The sequence below is a fragment of the Megascapheus bottae genome, chromosome 11, assembly GCF_031878675.1.
Source record: "Megascapheus bottae isolate mThoBot1 chromosome 11, mThoBot2.hap1, whole genome shotgun sequence".
In the NCBI taxonomy this organism is placed as follows: domain Eukaryota; kingdom Metazoa; phylum Chordata; class Mammalia; order Rodentia; family Geomyidae; genus Megascapheus; species Megascapheus bottae.
Window position 1 is genome coordinate 2,958,228 of NC_143519.1, and position 24,034 is coordinate 2,982,261.

Consider the following 24,034-nt stretch of genomic DNA (forward strand, 5'->3'; position numbering starts at 1 on the left):
GATAACTCTTTTACACATTACTGAGTTCCACTTGCTAACATTTGAAAGTATTTTTAAATCTACATTCACAATGGATATTTATCTGCAGTTTCCTGTACATGGTCTGGTTTAGGTACCAGGGTAAAACTCACTTTGTGAAACAACTTGGGAAAAGTTCTGTCTCCCATTTTCTGGATAGGCTTGTGTGTTTTGGTGGTAATTTCCTGTCAAACATTTGGTAAAGCTCTCTAGTGGAACCATCTGGCACAGCTTCTTTTTGGGAGGGAGACTTAAAATGACAGCTTCATTGCTGGATAGGCTTATTCAAGTGATCTATTTTGTTTTGCATGAAATGAGGGAACATTTTGTTGCTGTTTAGGTTTTTGAGGAACTAGAATTTTTTTTTTTACCCAAATTGTCTTTTGATCTTCCCTTTTGATCTTTTTTGGTGGTGGCATCCATAGAGATATTTACTGATATATGCTATTTATTTCTTTGCTTTCTTTTTCTGTATCATTCCTTTTACTAATGTTTTCAAAGGAATGCCTTGTCTTTTATTGAGTTATCCATTGGCATTTTTAACTTTATTAGTCTGCTCTTCATCATTGTTTTTCCAATTGCTTCATTTGGGTTGATTTGCTTCTTAATTTTTGAGGTAGACGCTTCTATGACTGACTGCAGAATTTTCTAATATATCTCTAATATATGCACTCAGTGCTGTCAATTTTCCTTTTAGAACTGTTTTTTAACTGTGACTCTCGAATCTGATATAAAATTTCATTTTCATTCAATTTTCTGTATTTATTTTGACATTCGTTTGAAGATTTTCCTCTTTCCTCTTCTCATGGATTATTCAGAAGGCCACTGTTTGTTTTCCAGGCATTTAGTGATTTCCCTCTTCTGTTGAGTTCTGGCAAACTTGCTCTGTATCATGTCAATTCTTTTGAATTTGAGTAGTTTTGATTTGTGGTCTAGCGTATGGTCTAACTTGACACATGTGCCAAGACTGCTTTACAACTGTGAGCTCAGTTTCTGGTGGCACCGATCTCTTGGGAATACCGAGGCCGTCGTGACAGCCTGGATTGGCAGTTTTGTATCCTTGTTCCATTGTAGTCAGTTATTCTCGTAGTTGGTGAGAGGTGCGGGTGACATGTCCAGTTTCCTGTGTGTTTACTGGCTTCCTCTGATGCCATCCAGCAGGGAGGAGGGCTCAGCCTCCCACTGTCACAAGACCTCCTGGAGCAGGACGGCAGGAAGTGTGAGTTCTCATCACGCTGGTGGAAGTGGCTGGCCCTCCCTCCTCTGGGCATCTCTGGCTGTGGGCGAGGCAGTGGAGGGGTAAGTGCAGATGCTTCACTTTGTATGTGGGGTGTCAAGCACTCTATCCTGCTATGTGGAAAGTCTTGGCCCCCACTCGGCTCTAGTGCCAGGAGCACAGGCACACAGCACAAAGACACAGGCTCAGCACCATGCTGGAACCCCAAATAAACCATCCTTCTCCAAAGCGAACACACACACCAAAACCTGCAAGTTCCATGAGTGTAACCAAAAGGGCTCATTCCTTTTGTAAAACCTACAATAAATGATATGACCATGGCTTAAAAAACAATTACAGTCTAGGCGCTTCATTTTCATCTTTGATGACAGAGGCCTTTGTACACACCAAGGTATTGGGGACCGACTGTGAGGTCAGTGACCATGACTGTGGAGTCAGTGACCCTGGACCCACACAATTGTGTACAGAAGGAAGTAGCTCTTATGATTTTGGCCTGTGTCAATAGCTTCTCATTTAACCTGTTTGGGACTTAATAGCTTCTCATTTAACCTATTTGGGACTTGATCACTTCTCATTTAACCTATTTGTGACTTGATACTGTTTGTACAAATGTAACCCCTGGCAGTTCCCGAGCTTAAAGAAGTGTATTTAAGGTCAGAACTTGAAATAAACTGGGCTGCAGTCTTTACCTGGGCTGCAGACCTCCCGGACCCCATCTGCTTGTCTCTCTTCTATTTTTTCCTAGTCCCTGCCCCCTATTTCAGGAATCCCAATTGCTGCCGGCTGGCTCCGGCACCAAGGCCTTCCCAAGAAGTTACATGTTTTATTTGGATATGTGTATTATGAGGAATTGACCCCGGAAAATTATGGAGGCTGAGATCTGCTAGTTCCAAGTCGTCGGAGTGGGAAAGCTGAAGGCACGGATTCCAGCTGGTGTTGGAAGGCTTGAGAACCAAGAGCTTTGGAGACTGGAAAAGGTCTCTGTCAACTCATAAGGCTGGGGAGTGAATTCCGTTGTCTTTCCCTCCACTGGGCCGTACAGGCCCTGTGGTTCTGCATGATACCTAGCCTTCCTGGTAAGAGCTAACCTAGCTCAACCATCTACCAACCTTCTTCTCTTCCAGGAACATTCCAACTCAGCCAGAAATGTTAACTTTCTCCTGCGGTTGAAACATTAACTTAGTTTAATTGACCAAAAATACCTGTGCATATTTATGGAATAGGATATATAATTTTGATCTCTGTATATATTATAGAAAGAAACAGGCAGTCAGATTAACTTTTGATCATTTTATGACCTGGCCAAATTCATTCTCTCTCTCTCATAGCTACTATAGCCATGTAGCTAATTTTGGGAAAAAAGATGGAATCAAAAGACTAAAAATCCAACTTAATATTGTTTGTATCAAATGCTTAATGAATCGCCCCCACCCTGCCATAGACGGAGCAATGTCCACGTCTCCTAATAGAATCCTTCAGGAGGTTTAGGACAATTCTTTGGCACGTGTGACCATCTGTTTCTGCTCCCTACTGTGCTCATGTCCTCACCCTCTGTCACCCATCCCCACCTTCCTACCTGTTGCCTAGCTACTTCTCTCCTGATTTTCCCCAAGGCCATAGTTGCTCTGTGGCTCAGCGCTTAAGCATCCAGCCATGGACGAAGAGCAGGTGCCTCATAGAGCACCTGATCCTGGCTCCAGTTCCAAGAGCTAGAGGAGGAGGAGGAGGAGGCCTGGGCAGAAGACTGAGTTTCAATGACTTCTCATCAACCAGGCATGGGTAAGCTTCCTTCCTTCCTTCTTCCTTCCTTCCTTCCTTCCTTCCTTCCTTCCTCCCTCCCTCCCTCCCTCCTTCCCTCCCTCCTTGCCTCTCTCTTCATCTCCCATCCCTCCTTCCTCCTTCTCTGTCTCTTTCCAAAGATAAATGAAAACAGCTGCTCGTGTACGCCTTTCCCAGGGAGCATGTCCCATCCCTGCTTCTGGAACTCACTTCTCTCCACCCTTTCCCAGCATCCTGGCCATCCCTGACTTGACGCCTAGACTGATCTTGTCATTGTCTCCTTGAGGCCGTTCCACAGGCCGCTTGCTCCACAGACCATTCCACACTGCCATTTTTAATCACCTGACATTGGCTCACCACTCTAGAGAAGGGCTGCTTCAAGACACCAAGCTTTTCCCTTTGGAGGAGAAACATGTAACATCCTTACGACTCCTCTGTGGTCCAGCTAGAGAGACGGCTATCATCGGGAATGGAAGTCAGGCTGGAGGCAGTAAGTGTGCAAGGAAAAGGCACGGGGCAGTGGGGGGCTGTGCTAGATCCCTGGAATCCACAGGGAGGAGCTGCTGCTGGATCCCTGGAATCCACAGGGAGGAGCTGGTGCTAGATCCCTGGAATCTACTGAGAGGAAGGTGCAAAGCCAAGTGGGTAAAATACAAAGAAGGTTTCAGTGCAGGAGACACATGCTCTGTCCCCAAGTCACCACTGCAGCTTGGCCAGTCCAGTGTTAGGAATGTAGAGAAGGATTTGTCTCCCAGTGGCAGCACCACCAACAGCCAAGGAACAGAAGCAGAGTTGAGCTAGCTGATCCTCCCTGGGCACTCAGGGCCTGCACCTCCATTCTTTCATCCTCATGAAACATAGCAATGTAAAGGTAGTCGACGTTGGAGGCCAGGTGAATGCCATCTTCTTTCCCTCTGTCATGATGTGACAGGTTCTTAGCCTCCCGAGGTGATGTGTCTCTCTTTAGAACTGGAACATAAGTCTCATGACAGCTTCCTTCACAGATGAATAGATAAATGTATATACATGCATCCTGTTCTTTTAAGTTCACTGTCATGTATTTAATAATTTCTTTTGGTAGGATTCTGTTCAATAAAAGGACTCAAAAGAAAACTTAGCATGTGCTATGTCTCTGCAGTGAGCAATACTCACTGAGCACTTCTCTGTGGCCGCCACACAGAGGGTGCAGCGTGAACCACACAGAAGTGACAGCAGGCTATGTTTCTGGATGTACTCGTTGTAACACTCTGCATGGCAATAAATGCAATTAAAAGATAAATTATGTCAGCTATCTATGAAAACAGGGAGGCAAGGAAGTCCTACCAGAGCTGTGAGTCACGGCTCATCAAGACACCAGCTTCCTGGCTCCATAAAGAAAACAGAAGCTACAGAATGCAAAGAACAAGCACCAAAGGCTGTCAAGCTCTGGCTTGGCTCGTCACCAAGGAAACCAGGAGCCCAAGGCGCAGCAGAAAGAACTCCATCTACTAACGTGTGGATCTCCAGACGCAGTGGCTGGCTGGCCCGCTGCCCAGGAGGCAGGGGGCAGCGGGCAATGTGTGCTGTGCACTCGAGGGTCTGCACCCTTTGTCTCTGTGTGAACTTGTGCCCAGTGGGGGCCAGGCAAGAATGGAAACACTAGCTTGAGTTCCCACTGACCAATACGTTCAGCACATCTTGAGACAGAGGCCCAAGATTCCCGGTAGGATAACAACCCCACCTGTACTTACGACTGTCAATACGCTTCAGCAGTCCTGCAGGAAGTGCCGGTAACCGGAACTTGGTACTTTCCCCATGGAATCCCCATTGTACGTGAAAGGGTCTCGGATGGAAAGGGTGAAATGGTTGGAGATGGAAGGTGCAGTGGGTTATGGGAAGAGGCGATTCTCATGTCTGTGTTGCCTGTCAACCTACAACTTGCTGGTGTGCGGAGCTGAGGTCTCTGACTTGGAAGTGTATACAGCTAGCCTCTCCACACCTGTAGCTTCTCCATTCAATTTCTAGCTGAACTGTGGTCAGTGGTCTCTCAATGTGAATGGTAAGGACAGTAAAAAGAAAAGCGAAAGCCAAACATTGGCTCAAGGAACCAAGGATATATATATAAAAAACAGTCGCCAGTGGATACCACTTATTCAGGTTTCCAAATAGCCTTTAAAACAAAGCCATTGTCAGATTAGGAGATCCTGAAGGCTCACCTCTAAGTGTGGAATCAATTAAGGAAAACAGTTGCGATTAATCTTATAATACCTGCATATTTATAAAAATTTGAAAATACTGAAAGGAATAAAATTAAAAATTACTAATGGCCAGTGATCAATTTAGGTATCAAGATGTCTATGATATCTAATTTTGCCTCTGCTTTCAAGTGCTTGGGGCCCTGCCAAGCCCTGTGCTTTGAGCCCATCTTTCCTTGTTATTCCATCCTGCCTGCTGTCAACTGCCCTCTAGGCAATGGGCCTTTCACAGGAGTCAGTGTTGAGAGCATGCAGAAGGCTCCAGTGGAGGCCAGGAAGGAGGCAGAGGAGAGGGTGGAGCGCTGGTCATAAACAGGAAGGAGGCAGAGGAGGAGATGGGGCTCAGATCAGGGCAGGGAAGGAGGCAGAAGGCAGAGGAGGGGTTGGACAGTCCTGCCCCCTTCCATGTTTACCTCTCAGTCCATGCCTCCTGGCCCCAACTTTCCAGGGCAGTGGCCATGGGTCCAGCTTCTCCCACCTGCCCCTAAGACTGGGGATCCAGCAGGACTCTTATTCCTCTGTCTTCTAGCCTCAGGGAAGCTGGTGTCTCCTTCTGATGCTGAGCCACTTCACCTTTCTCTGGCTGCTTTCTCAGGTTTTCCAGTTCAACCTGCTACCTATACTCTTGCTTCTCCTTGAAAATTCAGTTCACTTTCTTTCTCAGGGGGGATGGTACCTGACCTCCTCCTTCCCCAATGTCTTCCTCGGACTCTTGTCTTGGTGCCAATAGCTTGCGTCTTTCTACCTGCTCTGTAGCTAAAGGCAGCAGAGCAGATTCTGTGGTCAATACCGACCATATGCTTGAAAGTAAATGAAAGCAGACAGAATGATGCAGGGATGGCAAGGCTGATGGACAGAATGAAGCCACAAGAGTGATTCACGGCCGAGAGATCTCATCTCTACCCCAAATCAATCCTGTGCACAGAGAAGAGCAGAGAGAGGCCTCCCAGTAAGGTCTGCTCATTCACAGGTAAAAGAAAAAGAAGAAACAGACTATTGACAGAAAACATCTACATCTCAACTCCTGCATCCTCAGGTCAAAAGTGAGTCAGGACCAGCAGAGACACATCAATCCCTGTGGCTTTTTTTCCGGTTAAGGAAGATGAAATGAAAGTCAGTTCTTGAATATAGGAATCGGATAATGAGTCTTAAACAACTTTGTGTTTAATCTGCAACCTCACTAATCATTGAAGAAGTGAAAATCAACATCCTTCTCTAGTTAGGATGCCGTTGTCAATGAAGACAAAGCGTGGAACCTGCTGAAGATGCTGGTGACAAAGAGCCAGTCACTGCTGCCGAGAACCCAGACAACCCAGGCCACCTGTTCCACAGCAGCCATCGCACAGCCTTTCTGCTGCCGCTGATGCCACGCCACACAGAACCCTTAGCAAGCAAGTTGTGAGCAGTCTCCGATGACATGCCACGTTCTGAGGTACACTTGAGAGCTCCATATATTGCTGGAGGCTCTAGATGAAGATTAGCTTTACCAAAATAAATAACAATCAGGTCCAGCAAATAGAAACAGACCCCTGTGCGTCTCCTGCCCCGTTTCAGCTTCCTACCTGCATCTGCAGCGAGGGCCTTCGTTCTCTGTGTGGCAACCCCCTTTGCTTTCTCAGGTAGGTTTGTATAGTTCCTTCTAGTTCCTGAGAGCTGAGGGAGACTAGTTAGTGAAGAAGGTGTTGGGAATACCCAGGAATGTTCCTAAATCCTTACGGGGACACTTGGAAATCTGCACATGGTGAATTCCTTCATTTTGACATTGCCGAAATTCATAAATTTGCCTCTTTCAATGCCTTTATAGGAAAAATACCAACGAACTAACATGCCAATATTATGAGAAAACCACAATAAATATCCAAGGTTATTTATACATTCTAAAGGTATTTATAACTTGTGCCAGCCCATGTGCTAAATCTATGAGGAATCGGCCAGAGGCTATGGGGCCAGCACCTCCTTCCTCTTTCCAGCAACGCCTCAGAAGGAAGGACTGATGCAGCCTTGTCTTCCCATGACAAACTGTCAAAGCTGGAACGGATGAACTGAGGTACCAAATAGAGCCCAGAAATATGAGGGAGCTCATTTTTATTTTCTATAATGTCTATGGAAGAGGTAAACAAATACAAATGCAAATTAAACCCTTTCTGTGTGACTCACATCCTCCTTGTGCAGCCTCGAAGGGTCACAGGTCAGCTGAGGCCAGACAGATTTGGCTGTTGTGTCTGGGATTCTGCTGGGGACTGAGGGAGAAGCAAGTGGAAGCTACCCCATTGATTCGTCTGTCTGCTCTGTCTGCTGATTTACAGCTTCACTTCCGCAGTCTTCCTGGGCACGCTGAGCCTCCCACAAATCTCCATGGGCGAAGGCCAGAGGACACGTTGTAAACTGTTTCTGACATGGGTGGAAGTGGGAAGTTGCCAGGCCAATGTGCGCCCCTCACAAGGCCCGTGTTAGCACGGAGGGGAAAGGAAGGAAGCCCTGAGAAGAATGTGTTACCCAGATAATGCTGAGCAGCAAGGAGACCAAGATTTCCCTTCTCAGAGATCCAGGAAGCACATACATCTAAACCAGCAATGATGGTCAAACTCGGTTTAGTCAACGATGAGGAGTTTCCTTAGCAAGGAGAAGAAGGAAAACATCCAGGTGTGTAACAGTTCTCAAACAGTAACCGTCTTGCTGTCCCCACCCGCCCCATCCCAGTCCAGCACAGTGGCCTCCGGAGCTGTAGGCAGGGATGTGACTCAGTGGAGGTGGGGAGAGGGGATGCCAAATGACCACAGAGCAGTCCGCCCCCAGAATGCTCACTCAGAAGTCACCATATTAAGAGACTGTCCATTTTTATTCCTTCATAAGAGGAAAGCACAGAATATTAATCGATTGCAGAGGCCTTCATTTTCTAAAGGGAAATGATATTGAAAAGGTCTTTTTCAAGAGCTCTAAAATTTCACACACCTGTATGCTCCATTGGAATATTAAACGTAAAACTAAGGGATAAAGAATATAATTGTTTACCAAATTATTTTTAATCAAGGTAGAGCAACTCATCACCAAAACAGCTGGTATATTCAATGAGCAATGGAATGTCACATTAGCATAATTAAGCCAATCATCTACATGCTTTCTCTTTTGGTGCAGTTTCCCTGAATGGAGAAATAGGAAACTCTCCACACACTTCTGTTTCACAGACATTTTTCAGGTAGGGTGGGGAAGGCAGAAAGATTCCATACTAGCACCTCTAGGAAGTAACATCCTGGTAGATAAAAGTAAGCACTCTGACATGATTTACAAAACAGTTTTCTGTAACATAAACATTCAAAGTCTATAGAAAACACATTTATAAGATTAAAAAACCAGGCTGGGTGCGGATTCTATCTACTCAGGAGGCTGAGATCTGAGGATCGTGGTTCAAAGTCTGTGAGACCCTTATCCCAATTAACCACCAGAAAACTGGAAGTGGTGCTGTGGCCCAAGGGGTGGGGTGGTAGCCTTGAGCTGAAGAGCTCAGGGACAGCGTCTAGGCTCAGAGTTCAAGTCCACACTAATCTTCTTGTTAAAAAAAAATCAAAGTTATTTTGCTACATATTTTGAAAGTCAGTTGTCTCACCAATATTCTCATTTGGAAGAAAGTGATACAATGATTCCCAAAATGTTTTCTGGTCTTTAAGATCTCCAATGCATGCATGAAAATGCTTCTCATTCATAACAGCCATGGCTCTCTTTTCTTTTCTTTTTTAATGGTTTATTGTAAAGGTGATATATGGGGGGGTTACAGTTACACAAGTAAGGTAATGAGTACATTCTTTTTGAACAGCGTTACCCCTCCCTCACTTTCTCCCACTTTCCCTCCCTCTGGCCATGCTTTTCTCTACTGCAGTTCTTCAGCTGCTGCTGGGGGCAAGTAACTGGCAGATACAGAACAAGACTGAGAAGTGATTGCTGGTAAAAAAACAACAACAACAACAACAACAACAAAAAACCCTTCTCTCATTCTGTGAACTTCCTGTTTATCTTGTTGGCTATGTACTTTGCCATGCAGAAATTTTTAAGCTTGATATAATCCCATTTATCCGGTCTTTCTTTGACTTGCTGGGATTCTGTAGCTTTAGGAAATTTCCACTTGTGCCTCTACCCCTTCCTGTAATATTTTCATGGTTTCTGGCCTTCAGGTCTTTGATCCTTTTGGAATTCATTCTTGTGCAAAGTGATATATCAGGATCTAGCTTGAGTTTTCTGCATGTGTATAGCCAATTCTGCCAGCACCATTTATTGAAGAGGCTTTCTTCCAACTTGTTTTCTGGCTCCCTTATCAAATAGTAGATGGCTGTAGGTCTATGGGTTTATTTCTGTGTCTTCTGTTCCATTGGTCCTCGGCCTGTTCTTATGCCAGTACCAAGTGGTTTTATTATCATGGCTTTGAAATCAGGTTTGAATTCTGGTACTGATACTCCTTCAAGTCTGTTCTTCCTGTTCAGGATTACATTTGCTATTTGCGATCTTCTATTATTCCATATGAATTTTTGGATTGCTTTCTGTAGTTCATTGAAGAATGTTGTTCTTGATGGGTATTACATTGAATATGTAATTTCTGTGGGCAGTATTCCCATTTTCATAATTTTGCTTCTTTCAATCCAGGAGCATAGAAGATTTTGACTTAACACATTATTTTCAGAATTAGCTTACAAGATTCATAATTATGTTTTACTGAATTATAACTTTCCGGGGCTTAGAAGCTGAGGATTTTGTCACCAACTCACCTAGAAATGGAGCTGAAAGTCAAACCCAGCCCTTCTCTCTCTATACACATCATTTTACACATCAACGCATGAATATGCAGCGGGAGCGAAAAGCACAAAAGGACTTGTAAAATGAGACAGCCTACTTCCAAGTACAAGCAGCCGAGTAGCATTCTTGAAATTCATGTCTCCGCAAAGCCACAGAATCTCAGAGCGTTTTGCAGATGTAATTAGACAGGGATCCCGACTGGATTGTGATGAACCCTATCTTGTTGTAAAAATTCACAAGGAACCACAGATAGCCACACAGATGTGGGTGATATGTCTGCACACCATGACTGCTAACGGTTGGCAACCACCAGAAACTAGAAGAGAGGCTGGGCCCAGCGCCTCTTAAGGACCCTCCAGGAGTTTGAACCTCCTTTCATCAGCACTGTGGAAGAATAAACCCCTCTGTTGGAAGCCCCTCTATCTGTGATTCTTTGCTGCGGGCAGCCCTCAGAACTAAGATGCAGCTGTATGATTTTCAGTGACTGACTGACTTCCACCACGCCCTCCTCAAACGGCAATATGGAGGCACAGAAACACAGTGAAAGTCTTTTTTAAACCATGAACTTGGGCCCTGGGCATCTTTTACAGAGGAGGACAGAATAATGAGTTTGAATTAATCAAGAACTTGATGTTGGGAAGACGGATGAGACTTGGAAGGCTGAGGGAAATGGGACTTGCAGTTAAAGAAAATCATATGAATAAGAGATACAGGGAAATCTAGGAGATACCTAAAAATAAATCAAATGTAAAGAAATTCTATTAAGTTACAAGTTAAAAATGACTTACTTCCCTCACCAAATCCAAGCTAAAGGAACCAATGAGTTTTTTGTTAGTTTCCTGCGTATCTTAGCTTACACTGGCGGCTCCGCAGGCTGACCCCTGGCGGCTCTGTACATCTCTGGACCCTCAGCGCGCCCCATCCTCCCTCTTCCACCCTCTGGGCCCTTTAGGTGGGCTTACAGTCTTCAACACTCCATTCTGCTACTGTGGCTACATGATTTCCTCCATTTCTCTCTCAAATCCCCTCAGGACAGTTCTGATTAAATTGAGTAACTATCCCCATAATTTACAACAGCCTCATCACCTTAAAAATCCTTAATTACCTAGACAAAGACCCCTATTTCAAACAAGGTTATCCTCTGAGTTTCTATGGATGGATGAAGAATGGAACACAACTTCGGGGGTCAGCATTCACCTTTTATAACACTTGTGTGCTGGGAGTCAAACAGGACTGACACAGATTGACCATTGTATATTAAAAGAAAAGTGCTAAAGACATTAAAATAAATCATCCAGGCCAATCACAGTAGAATATTCATCTGAGGTCCAAATGGAATTGTTTCACCCTAGAATAAGCCATAGCTTCCAGAAAAAAACACCTGCCACACACAAACAAGGTTCTGTGTATGTATCATTTACTCCAAAACTATTAATGTTGACTAAAAATGTTGTGAATTCAGCCTTTAATGCTTCAGATTACTTTATTATCTCCTATCCTGTTCATTTTTATCACACAAAAATTTAGGAACCTTAAAATACCATTTTCTATCAGAGTCAGTTTAGAATCACCTTAATGGAAATCCACCTCTCCCAGGAGCCAATATCTCTTTGTGAAGCTATAATTCTTTTACTTCTCATGACTCTTAATTTTAATAGCCAAGAAAATGAGACTCTCTTGTGGATTTACTGCTTACCTGACATTTAAATCAGCAGTTTAATAGCAAATCTTACAACACATAATCCCATCTAGGTTTCAAAATTTTCTAAAGCAAATAATTACCCAAATAATAAACATCTCTTTAGCAGCTCCCCCCGCCTCCTTCAATCCAAATCCAGGCTCATTACTGAGACTTGGTTAATATTTTATGCACAGCCTCTTCCCATTTGCTTTAAAGTATCTCTGTAATGGTGATTTGAAAATACACTACGCTCCTATGAGTAATAAAAAATTCAAATGTATTTAGAAAATATCCTCTGCTATAATTCAAATGATGTTGCTTAAACATTTCTAAAAGGACCTTTGAGTCTGTGATGCTTCAAATGAGCTTGAGAAGCATGGCAGTGTCTTGGAGTTTGAGCTCTCAGGGGCAGTCAGGCCACCCAGGCCAGGCCTGGAGGTGGGTGGTACCGCAGGAAGGGCTATCCTGTAAATAAGATATAATCCATTTTCACTGAAAAGATCAGGCCATATGCAGACCAGGCAGAAACATGTGACAAGGAAAGCTGTGCTGTAACCCATCCACCCAGCCCAAACTCAAGAGCACGTTGGGCATAGCTCGAGGGCCAACTACACCACAAAGATGATTCAGGAGTTCCATCTCTGCTGTCTAAAAGGGACAACACATGTCACATTGTCTGTCAATTCACTGTGTCTGCATCTCTTGATCTAACCAATGTATATATTGCTGTTTACTTAATGCAATAGCTCAACATTTATGTGTATGGAGCAACATTTGGTGATCCACATGGCATGCTGTTTGGCATATTTCCATAAATTACCTGTAATCTGTAACACTACATGTGAATGAGGCCTCGGGAAGACCTCAGGCTGAGATTCATTAGTGTATCTCACTGAAAGGAATTAAAAAAATTAAAAACCACAAAAGTGACTCAAATTGTAAAAAGAAGTCCTTTTGGAAGTAAATACACGATCCCACTGGGATTTTGGCTCTCTGTCAACCAGTCAGGCTGTCCTTGTTTAGCTGAATGTGTATCAAAACTCAGTGAAATAACTGTTAGTTTCTATTAGTGTTTTCTCTCAAATTTTTCTAAAACAAATTCCAATGGAAATTTTATTAGGTGCCCGGGGGGGGGGGAAACATTTTAAGTCAGAGCATAAAATTATTCAAAATCAAAACTATATTTCTGCACATTTTAATGCAGTTAGCCTCTAGTGAACATCTCTAATTAATCTCCAGTATAAAACCCAAACGCTCTTATTTGGCAGGTGAAATACAAGCATGCTTGCCAAGTCTCAAAACTTTCAGGGAAATCATTTCCCCAATGCATACCTTATTGTGACATCTTACGTCGGTTCTATAAATTTGGTTTAAAAAGACATATATTTAAAAATCTGAACCCAAGTCTACATGATGTTTCTCGTTGTAAAGAGGTTTTAGAGATTTCATCTCTGAAATGAAAGAGAAGCACAGGCACCAAAGCCTGCAGAGTCGCCTCCTCTCCACATCCGACCCCTCCTCCAGTCACATCCTGGCACCATTGACCATCCCTGCTCACAGGGTGCGTCTGGGCCTGTGTGTCCCATGTCCAAGGCGCCTTCCTGGACTTTTCTCTGGGTTCCTGCGCTGCTTTTCTTTTGGCTATTGTCTTTCTTCCCCTACTCCTTCTTCCTCCCTGGTAAAAACCACCACCCCAAAAGCAAGTATTTTCAGGATCACATCCATTGCCTTGAAAACCCACCAATTCAGGAGAACTAAAAGCTGCATCATCCCTTCCACATTGCTCTGTTCTCTAGAATGTCCTGGTCGGCTGCACAGCGCAGTCTTCACCTGTGAGCCCTGGAAGGCCTCATGCCCGACGGCTCTGTCGTGTTGGCTCTGCCCATGTCAGCAGATATCACTATGCTTCGTTCCTTTCCCCGTGCGTGCCTCTCTAAGACCACTGCTATTGCTCAAATTCAGATGCTGACCAGCATTTCTAAAGCCCACTTTGTCTTGTACCAACCCTGTAACACATCCTTGGGTTTTCCTAAAATATCACAAGCTGACAAACAAGAGGCCTGGATTCTCAGCAGTATGCACATCAGAGGGATTTGGCCCAAATTAACCATTTTGGACATTTCACCAACCATTCTATCTTTTGTTATTTCGAGTCATTTATCCATTCATCTTTACTGTACTTTAGTTGTAGAAAGAGGTTTTCATTCCGCGTATCTCCATCAATGCCACCTCTTTCATGATTCTCTCTGAACGGAACATGTTGTACCCTCACCCAATATGACACCCTTGTACCCCCAGCTGCCTTCCTATGACACAGAGGGTGGGAGCTGAAGAAGCCGTCTCACTAAGCTTCCTTTGTAATCTGCTTGTTTCTTAGCTTCCACCATCCAGCACTATCACCCTGCTACGGGAGATCAACATTGTGGGCATCACATGCTGTCACAGAATCAGCAACTCTGCCATGAAGGTCTCATCTTCGCCTCTGAAAGGGATGATTTCTGATTGCTGTCACTTCCACGTCATTTTAACCAGGATGTAACTAACTCACTTGGCCAAGCGGCAGCTGTCACGGAATCAGAGCCTGGAGCCACGCTTCTGTGTGGCTAGTGCTCCACAGAGCGGACCACGCTAGATTGCCCTTTGATGCTTGGTTCTACAAGGTGGTTTTAAGAGCCCTCAGGGAATTTCAATTGAGATCCCAACGATGTTTGGCTATAACTGAATAACTTTTGTCTTAAACATATATATATATATATATATCTACTGGTTTCTCTCCTGCGCCACTGAATTCTGAACAATACACATAGCATGCCTATCACAGTACTATGTCTTTTACCAGAATGTCCCTCTTTCATATAGGTAGTGAACTTTAACTTATTGTTCTAGATCTAGGCCCCATGATATGTTCTCTGGAAAAGACTCTGCACTATTTTTGAGCCTGCTAATTGATTCCTTCTCTGTGGGAAAAAGGTAAAATTTTTAGAATCATTATGTTAAAAGTGTTACCCATAGTGGGTGCCATAGGTAGAATCCGGGCAGACAACTAAAGATCCTAAAGTGAAAGACGTTATAGACATGAATTGGATGGCTAAGAAAAAAATACCTGCAGGACAAGAGTTCTTTGTCAGATTTTCTTGCAGCTATATCCTGCCTGTTCTGTAACTCTCGCCCATCTAGCACTATTACTCTGGCTCAGAAAGCACAAACAGAAGAAAGTAAATAATTATATATTCAACATTATAGTATTGGTGAGATTTGTATAGATTAAAAGAATGAGTCTATATCAAGCTGGAGTTGGAAGGAGTTTAAGGGGGAGTGGGGAAAGCAAATAGACTGGGAGTGGATTAAAATAAAGAACCTGAACAGGATGCTTTCGTAGGAAATTTATCCTAGGTAAGTCTTAGGAGTAAAGGTACTTTAGCTTGGAGCATTCTGACATTAGGGTACCTAGAGAAGTGTAAGGATGGTTATACAGATAAGAGAATGTCCTAGAAGGATTTGAAGCTTCACAAACCCTACTAGAGAGCCAAGACTACTGGGAATAGATTGCTTTCTTGGATTGACACGCTTTAAGTAAAATACCACAATACTGAAGACTATACTCAGGGCAAACTCCTCCATCATCAGAGCGGAGCTCTTTGTATGAAGTCCAGAGCTCTAGCCCACAGGTCAGGTGCTACCTCTGTACATTCCACGAGCTGACCCTGCACTCCAGAGGTGCTATGATGCCTCAGCAGACTCAAAGCAAACAGAGCTAAAAGCTGAGTTGTTTAATCCAGATTTTACTTCTGAAATCAATGTGCCCAGAACCCCAGGCCCTCCATTGCTTGTTCCTAGGGCCACTGGGTCCATCACTGCAAGCACCAAGTCACTGCCCCCCCCCGTCCTCTGACTCACCCGTCCAGCATAGTGCATGACAGTGAAGGCCATGTCTGAGCCTCGATGGGTCACATTTCCATTCCCGTCCCTCAGCGGGGAGTAGACCGCATTCGTGTTTGACGACTCCACGAGGCTCTGAAGCTTTTTTGGAAAGTTAGATTGCAGTGATCCAACCGTGTGACTTTCTTCTTCCAGTACAGCGAGGAATCCCGATGGCTTCTGAAAGTGAGGGAGGGAGATTCTGTGATGCATGTAGGTGATTTTGCTATGGCTCACACAAGCTTGCTTTGTTTTATCCCCATACTGGATCTATCTTTCCTTTAATACTCTTCTATTTTTGCCCAGGCTTGTATCCACACCACCTAGCATAGCTATGATACTGAAGATATTCTTACAGTTTGCAGGAAAAATAAGAGTGTTATAGAATGAGAAGATGCATACAATAAAGGAACTGAGACATGGTGAGAAGGTGAAACATGAGATACTGTGAAATCTAAAAAGCTGGATCTTGCCTGAGGAAACTGTGAATAAGTCCATATAATATGTTGCTATGTTAGTTTATGGATTGATGTTTATATGATAGATTTTAATTTAGACGATGTAGATACTGAGTCAAATTTTTTAAAGTAATTAGAAACAATAAAGATAATTATAAGTATCTGTCAACACCCTTAATTTAAGCTAAAAATTACACGTGTGTGCATTTATTTTTCTTGACAAAGTCTTGGAGTTTAAGTTTTAGACACTTAGAAGAGAAAGTGGACTTTATATGATGAGTAATTTTTTTGGTATATCACTAGTTTTAGATACTTAGAAACAATTTTATACATTGGACATATGTAACTGGCAATGCGATATTCTAATGTCGGTAACAAGAATGTTAAGATTTTATCTCAAAATTGTTGTGCTATTTCTTGTCCTTCCCATGAGTTGATGATGTTTCAAACTGACCCTCTGGAAGGAGGGGAACTTGTGCTCCTCGATAGATTTTGGAAGAATACAAATACATCACATGACCTCAACTATGATGATAGCCCCAAGACAAAAATCTTTCTGAAAAAAAAAAAACAAACCCTGTGTCCGACGCATTGAAAAGCTTGTTCCCTAATTATATTGTGTGAATACCTGGAAAAAGAAATCCAGAACTCCAGTCTGGTTACCAGGAGAATATGCCGTTTCCATGGCAACCCCCTCTTGTACACACTCTGTTTGCTCTTGCAGGAAAAGCACTTCGTTGATATAATGGTGCATCTTCTCATTGGTCATGTTGACACAAAGCTATTGTGGGGGAAGAGAAACACAATACACAGCATGAGAAAGCAGTGCAGACCCACTTGTTCAATGGCACAGCTTCTCCCTGGTGAAATACAGCCTAGGGATCCACAGACCAATTAGTCAACAAAGACAAAACACAGAGCCTTGGCTGGCAATGCTGCCTCACCTGGAATTGTTACTTTTTCTATTCTCTAACCCAGCAACGCAAAGCAAGTGAGTAACCAACATCACAAAGCACAATTAGAGAGCAGACTTCCAAATTCTGAGTTTCAAACATCCAGGAGCATTTCAAACTATTTCCTAAAGGAAAGTGTAGTATGAGTGTTTGTCAGTCAGTGAGGGCCAAAGCCAGGTATGCACTGCGGAGGAAACAAGAAGGCTTTCTCAAGGGCTGGGAGCATGGCCTGGTGGTAGAGTGCTTGCCTACCATGCATGAAGCCCTAGGTTCGATTCCTCGGTACCACATACATAGAAAAAGTGATTAATTGGAGGGAAGATTCTCAGTTCTTTAGTGACTGGGCTGGCTTGGAACCCTGATCCTCCAATCTCAGCCTACTGAGTAGCCAGGATTACAGACGTGAGCCACCACATCCAGCTTTTAATACGTAAAAAAAAAAATGAAAGAAAATCAATTTTAGCCCAAATGAAATACTTTTCTTCTAGGCTTTTCTTTCAGGCTTCTTTTCCTCTCCTGGTGGCTTGCTTTTTCTAATATATATTAATGTATGTAAATCAAGAAAGACGTGTCTCTACCTTCTTGTCTCTACCATTTCAGATTCTTCTCCTTTCTGCTCTTGGGCACTAGTTAAATACATTTTCAGTTCTGGAAACTCCACCAAAAATTTCTCAGTGTCACCATTTGTAAGAGCTCTTCTAAATTCAGGGTTCCTTTTTCAGGACCTCTCAGTAATGTTTGACAGAACTGGATCACCTACTTTCCTGCAATATTCCCTTGCCAGTCTTCCTGGCCTGTGCTGCCCCTGGTCTCCTGGCTCATTGGCTTCTGCTCTGTCTTCTTCCTGTCTCCCCTCTACTCACCTCTTCCCACTGACACTGGCCTGAACTCGGTATTTGGGTCTGACTGTTGACTGACTATGTTTCCCTAAATCATTCTATCACAAGGTAAGACCTAAGGTAACGTAAGTAAAGAACCATGCCACACGGTTGCTGCCTTTACGAAAGATAAAGAACCTGAGAGAGAACTTGTTACAACCGGAAGCCTTTCCTGTAGCTCTTTTCTCCCCACATCTCCTTCCATGAGCATCCTGGCTTATAGGCTTTTCTTTCCTCTCTAATCATATTGTCTAAAATTGACTAGAACTTTTCTTCTCTCCCCTTCAATAACTAAGTTCTGTGGTATACATGCATAACAATGTTCTTTTTATTTAATACCCATTGTTTCTGAGATGAGCATACGCTTTGAGCAAACCATTCCCTTTAGTAAAGAGTCAGTGGCACATTCCAATAACTGGCTAACATTGCAACATAGGTTTGCAAGGGGAACGGAAACCTGACTCTAAGTGCATGGCTGTTAGCCAAGTACAATTTGAAAATGGATGGAGACCCAAACACTGCACCTTGGAATGGGACAAGGAAAGGATGGCACTCACTACACAAATATTGTAATGAAAATCGCCCTTTTTTTGTCACAAACACAGTCTGGTACATGTATTCTCTGACCTAATCATACTAAGTGTATAGATCACCACTGGAAACTTTGAAAGACAAAACATGTTCTGTCAAGCTGTGTAGCATCTACACAGTCATATACCAATTGTATCATGTTCACTTGTCACTTTCATTTTAAGAGGAAAGAATTATGAAAAATATTAGAGAATAAAACGTGGAAGTTTAAAGAAAATATTTTGATGTGTTCCCTCAAAATTTGTGGCAACCAATCTTGTAATACTGAGGTAACTTTGTAACTGAAGAATAAAAAATTCATTAAGGCTATTAAAATTTGCGGGTAAAATAGAAAACAAAGAATTCTTGTCAACTAAAACTGTTGGAAATTATTCTTTTTTATAATCAAATGACATGTACAATTGGAACCTATCAGATTCTCTGATATCAAAAACTGTATTGAGGCACTTAATAGAACACAGAAGTAAATACCTTACAACTTAGCAGTGAGATTTCACAGTGCTTATGGACTGTCCATTACTAAGTGCAGTCTATCTTAGGAAATGTTCTGCTTGGCTTTCCTGAAGCCATGAGAAGTGTACTAAGGAATAAAATAAATCTGATACAGAAAATTCCCAACAAAGCCCAAATCAGTTCTGGCCCTCTCCCGAGCATAGTGTGGTATCTCTCTCTCCCCGCTTTGCGGTTCTCTACTTGAAAACTCTCACGTGGACACAGCTGTCTGCATCCTGCATTAAAATAGGTCAGCATGTCCAGAAAGGGCTTGTGTGACACAATCCATAATCCTTGGCTTCTGCTTTCTGCTGGCCAATGTCTCTGCCGCGGCACAAATGACACGAACCTTTTCATAACGGAAAAGAGATACTTCCATTCACATTTCCTTTCTTTTTTCTTTGATTTTTTTTTTGTTGTGGGGCTTGAGCTCTGGGCCTGGGCACTGTCCCTGAGCTCTTCAGCTCAAGGCTACCACCCTACCCCTTGTGCCACAGCGCCACTTCCGGTTTTCTGGTGGTTAACTGAAGAGAAGAGTTTCACGGACTTTAGTAGTGGGCTGGCTTTGAACCATGATCCTCAGATCTCAGCCTCCTGAATAGCTAGGATGACAGGCGTGAGCCACTGCACCTGGCTTCACTAACATTTTCCTGAACTGAGTATTATTTCACTGAACTTATTCAGTGGTGTAATCAGAAGCTGAAGCTGACTGTACAGGCAAATCAAGCTATAACAAAGACGAGATCAGAAAGGGCCCAAGCCTCAGCTTCCTTTATCTTCTTTCTTCACCACCACCTCCCTCCCTCACCAAAGGCTTAAAGCAATCTGAGAAACAAGCCAGCAGAAGGGGAGGCTTGTTCTTTCAGATGCAATGACACCCCCATTAAAAGTTCTATTTGTTGAGCTGGGAGTTTGGCCTAGTGGTAGAATGCTTGCCTAGCATGCATGAAGACCTGGGTTCGATTCCTCAGTACCACATCCATAGAAAAAGCTATAAGTGGTGCTGTAGCTCAAGTGGTAGAGCTCTAGCCTTGAGAAGACCCAAGGACAGTGCTCAGGCCCTGAGCCCAAGACCAGGATTAGCAAAAAAAAAGTATATTTGTTTATTTTTTATCATCTTTAAGTAGCTGTACAAAGGAGTTGCCATTAAACAAAGCAGTTTGTGAATATTGATATATCTTGATCAATGTGACTCTTTCAATATTTTCCCCCTACCTTTATATTCTCTGCCAAAATGGTTCCTAAAATACACAGCTTTCCTGTGGAACTTCTATGGGTGGGCCTTTGCAAAATTCCTGATCTTTTATTGTACTTCATATTCTTTATATTGTGGAGAAAAACAAAACAAAATGTTAAAATGAATATTAAGATCCCTTGGGAAGTTGAGAGGAAAAGCTAATATAGCTTGGGGACTGATTTTCAGCTGTGGCTTTTATTACAACAGGAGTTTTCAGAACTCAATCTGTATTGGTCTTTGTAACAAGCAAAAAGGAGACTGAACCAAAGTCCAAAACATTCTGATGGTCTGCTCACATTAAAATAATTTACCCACATGTATCTTTTCCTGTTTCAGGTTGCTCAAAGCACTCATCGTTTGAATGAGCCTTCAAAACTGCCACTATGTGTCACTAAGTTTAATACATGAACCCATCGTCCTATGCCAGGTGCCTCTTTGAGGAGCGAAACACATTTTGCCAACTTAAAGGTGGCCAACAGATACATAACCTCAACTGGTTCTCACAGTGTAGAAGGTGTAGTTGGCTATGCATGTAACCCAGTCAGGGATGGAGTTTTTAAGCACCTTAATTTATATGTCTAAAAGTCTAAATCTCATCATCAACTTCCATATGAAACCATCATTAGTTTTGCTTTCCAAATGTAACTGCTGGAATCATATTAGAGTTTCCTTACCTCTTCAGCTTTTCCTCAGAGTAGACTTGAATGTGAGTGAACGGCATTCGGAAGTGATAATAATTATTAAGTAGCTGCTTAATTAGCATGCATCTTCTCCTAATTAAAATACATGCTTTGTATATTAAATGCTATTGCTAACAGGTTTAATAATATGCTCTTTGAAAAGGTTCTTTAGCACCAGAACTCAATTGCTTCTCCAGATGGGTCATCATTTATATTAATGACAAACTTAATTTCTTGAGTAAATTTTCACCAACTGTTCTCCTTTTATTTTTATTACTCACTGAAATATATCTCAAGCAAAAATATAATAGAGCATGACATACACATCACAGAATTAAAGTAGAAGATTAATTAAAACGGGCTCTGGTCTGAGGCAAAGCCCCAGGCGTTAGACAGAGAGTCTCAATCCTATGTGCACATTGAAATTAACTAGGGAGCTTTTTCAAAAGGCTCATGTCTGGTCTGACCCCAAACCCATTAAACTGGAGTGCAGCCCAAGCACTGATAGATTTTAAAAGCTTTTCAGGTGGCTCTGATATGTAGACATGATTGAACACACCGAGCTCAGAAGGGAACAGAGACTACACAATCCATTAGCCAATTTGCTCGTCAGTTAACCGAGATATGTGCGCAAAACATGCCATATATTAATGTATTGTGTGTGTGTGTGTATGTGTGTGAAAGAGAGTGGGAGAGATTTTCTTTCAGATACTAGTAATTTCTCAAATACGTTTGGAAGACTGTATAAGCAGAGCTACCAGAAAATTAATGAGATTATTTTTTCTTAATGGTTTATTCCTCTTTAAATTTCAATTGAAAACATACTTATGAAGCTTTCATTATAATTCAAATATAATTCCAGTCAAAATTTTAACCCCACAGAAGGGGCAGTTTATAGATTAGTCAATGAGCTCAGGAAAGAATTAAACAAGTACTTACAAAAGCACTTGTCTCTTTCTGCTTGATTCTGAATCACTATGATATGGCCTTAAACATTTTATTGAAAGTATGAAATGAAATCATCAATAAAAGAGAATGCATTATTTAAGCCAATGAAGTTTTTAAAGTTCACAACTGAATTTCAGGTAAGATTTGCATTCATCATTTAGAAAATAATTTTATTGAGGGAAATGGGGACAAAAACATGAGAAAGTGTATCAATGTTTGTGAAGTAATTCACCTTCTATCTGGCAAATATAATGTAACCCTTCCATTAATTAGAATAAAATACATTGAAAAAGAAAATAATTTTATCTTTATAAAAGATTTCTTCTTGCTCTCACATAAAACCAAAGAAACCTGCTAAGAAGATGACAATCATTATCATTTTATAATTGAAAACTAAGAATTAGTCTGGGCAATTTTACCTCTAAATGTCTAAAACTAACAACTCATTTCTCAGATTTGAAAAAAAAATTGACTTGTCTTTACTCAGAAGTCTTCAGCTGTCAATATATTCTGAAATACACCATTAAAATATTTAGCAGAAAGAATAGATTTATGATAGATTAAATATTCCTTAGTCGGAAAGCACCATGAATGGCAAACCCATCTGGGAGTCAACACAAACCTGATGGATGAGGAAGCCTAAGGGTGGAGGAGGAGCCAGAGCAGCGATGCTCAAGGAGACCTTCACCCAACGAGATCCCTTCAGGACTTTCGGGGTGTCTCCTGACAGACATGGAAACATGCAAGTGCAAAAAGAACTCTACACGGATGCAGAACCTGCTCAAGGTCTGAGCAGAAAGTAAGCTGGTAGCAGGCCAACTGCCAGCTGGCAAGCACGGTCTTCTGGTTGCCGTGGTACCTTCCCTGCCATGGCCTCGTTGCTAATTTCCTTATGGTAAGTGGTAAGTAAATAAATCACTAGGTCTTCCCCTTTCTACTCATGCACAACGACACTTGAAAGGAGAAGGAACCTAGGGTCTTCCTTCAAGGAGACTTTGCAAAGTTTTATAAAGAAACTGCTTCACACTTGACTGGCCCTGAATCAGAGGAGACAGAATTCCACAGCGTCTGTCCAATGTGGCGCTGCTCTAGAAATGATACTGGTGAATCGTGAGTGGGTTTTAAGTGTTTCTCCTGGGCAGTGGCAGTGATGGCTACCCACTGCTTCTTTATAATGTAAATATATGGCACTGGGCCCCAGAACCCCTGACTTACAGTGTGCTGCATAGCATCTCTGTAATCTGTAAAGAAGGAAACAGAGGGTCACCGAAGATTCGTCCTCTGGGCCAAGACACTTGCACTGGAACAGACCACAGTACTGGGTTTTAAAGGGCTTCTGTTTAAAACCTTGAGCAGGATCCCTAACTGCCACAGTATACGCTTTAAGAAGATAAAGTTCCATGCATTAGAAATACTTGGATGCCAACAAATTAAAGATTTTCACCAAATGCTAGTTATAATTTTTTTTGTGGGGGAATAAATAGCAGTTTGGGTTTCTGTATTTCCACCTGTACCTTTTTTCCCCCCGCCAGTCCTGGGCTTGGGCTCAGGGCCTGAGCTTTGTCCTTGGGTTTTCTGAAGGCCACTTCAGCCATAGCACCACTTCTGCTTTTTTTTCCTATGCATATGGTACTGAGGAGTAGAACCCAGGTCTTCGTGCATGCGTGGCAAGCACTCTACCCCCGGGCCAAACTCCCGGCCCCTACCTGTACCTTTTGAAAAGTTATGTTCCTTCTCCATTTGCCCAGGAAAATTGCATTTCTTTTCTCTTCTTCAATTTTAGCTGTACTTAATTAGATGGAACTATTTATGCTGTACAACTGTTACTGTTAAGATTCATCAAAAATTTAGTACTGTAAAAATGCCCTAAAATGTGGCTGAATTAATAAACAATGTTCCTCTAATTTATTTCTATGAGTGTCTACTAGGCCAATGCACGAATGCCCCATGAAGAAGAATCTAAAAGTAATAGCATGTATGTCATAGAGTATTTCTATGCTGGTACTTGGTCACAGTTTTCCGGTGCCTCTGTCCTGATATCAGTGTGTATCTTCTCCACATTCTGACCTGGCTGAAAATGGATTTCTAGAAGCAGAACTCATGCCTTCTTCTTACATGGTTGTTTAAAACCAGTGGCACTGAACATGC

General features: G+C 42.5%; 1 protein-coding gene across 1 annotated transcript in view; it reads right to left on the reverse strand.

Moving 5' to 3' along the window:
* Myo16 (myosin XVI) overlaps positions 1-24,034 on the reverse strand; it is a 337,213-nt gene that overhangs the window by 113,221 nt on the left and 199,958 nt on the right. The window contains exons 22-23 of the mRNA XM_090341887.1: positions 16,736-16,888; positions 15,629-15,829 (exon numbers count right to left, since the gene is read on the reverse strand). Coding sequence (XP_090198013.1) covers positions 15,629-15,829; positions 16,736-16,888 — 354 coding nt within the window. The remainder of the gene's footprint in view (positions 1-15,628; positions 15,830-16,735; positions 16,889-24,034) is intronic.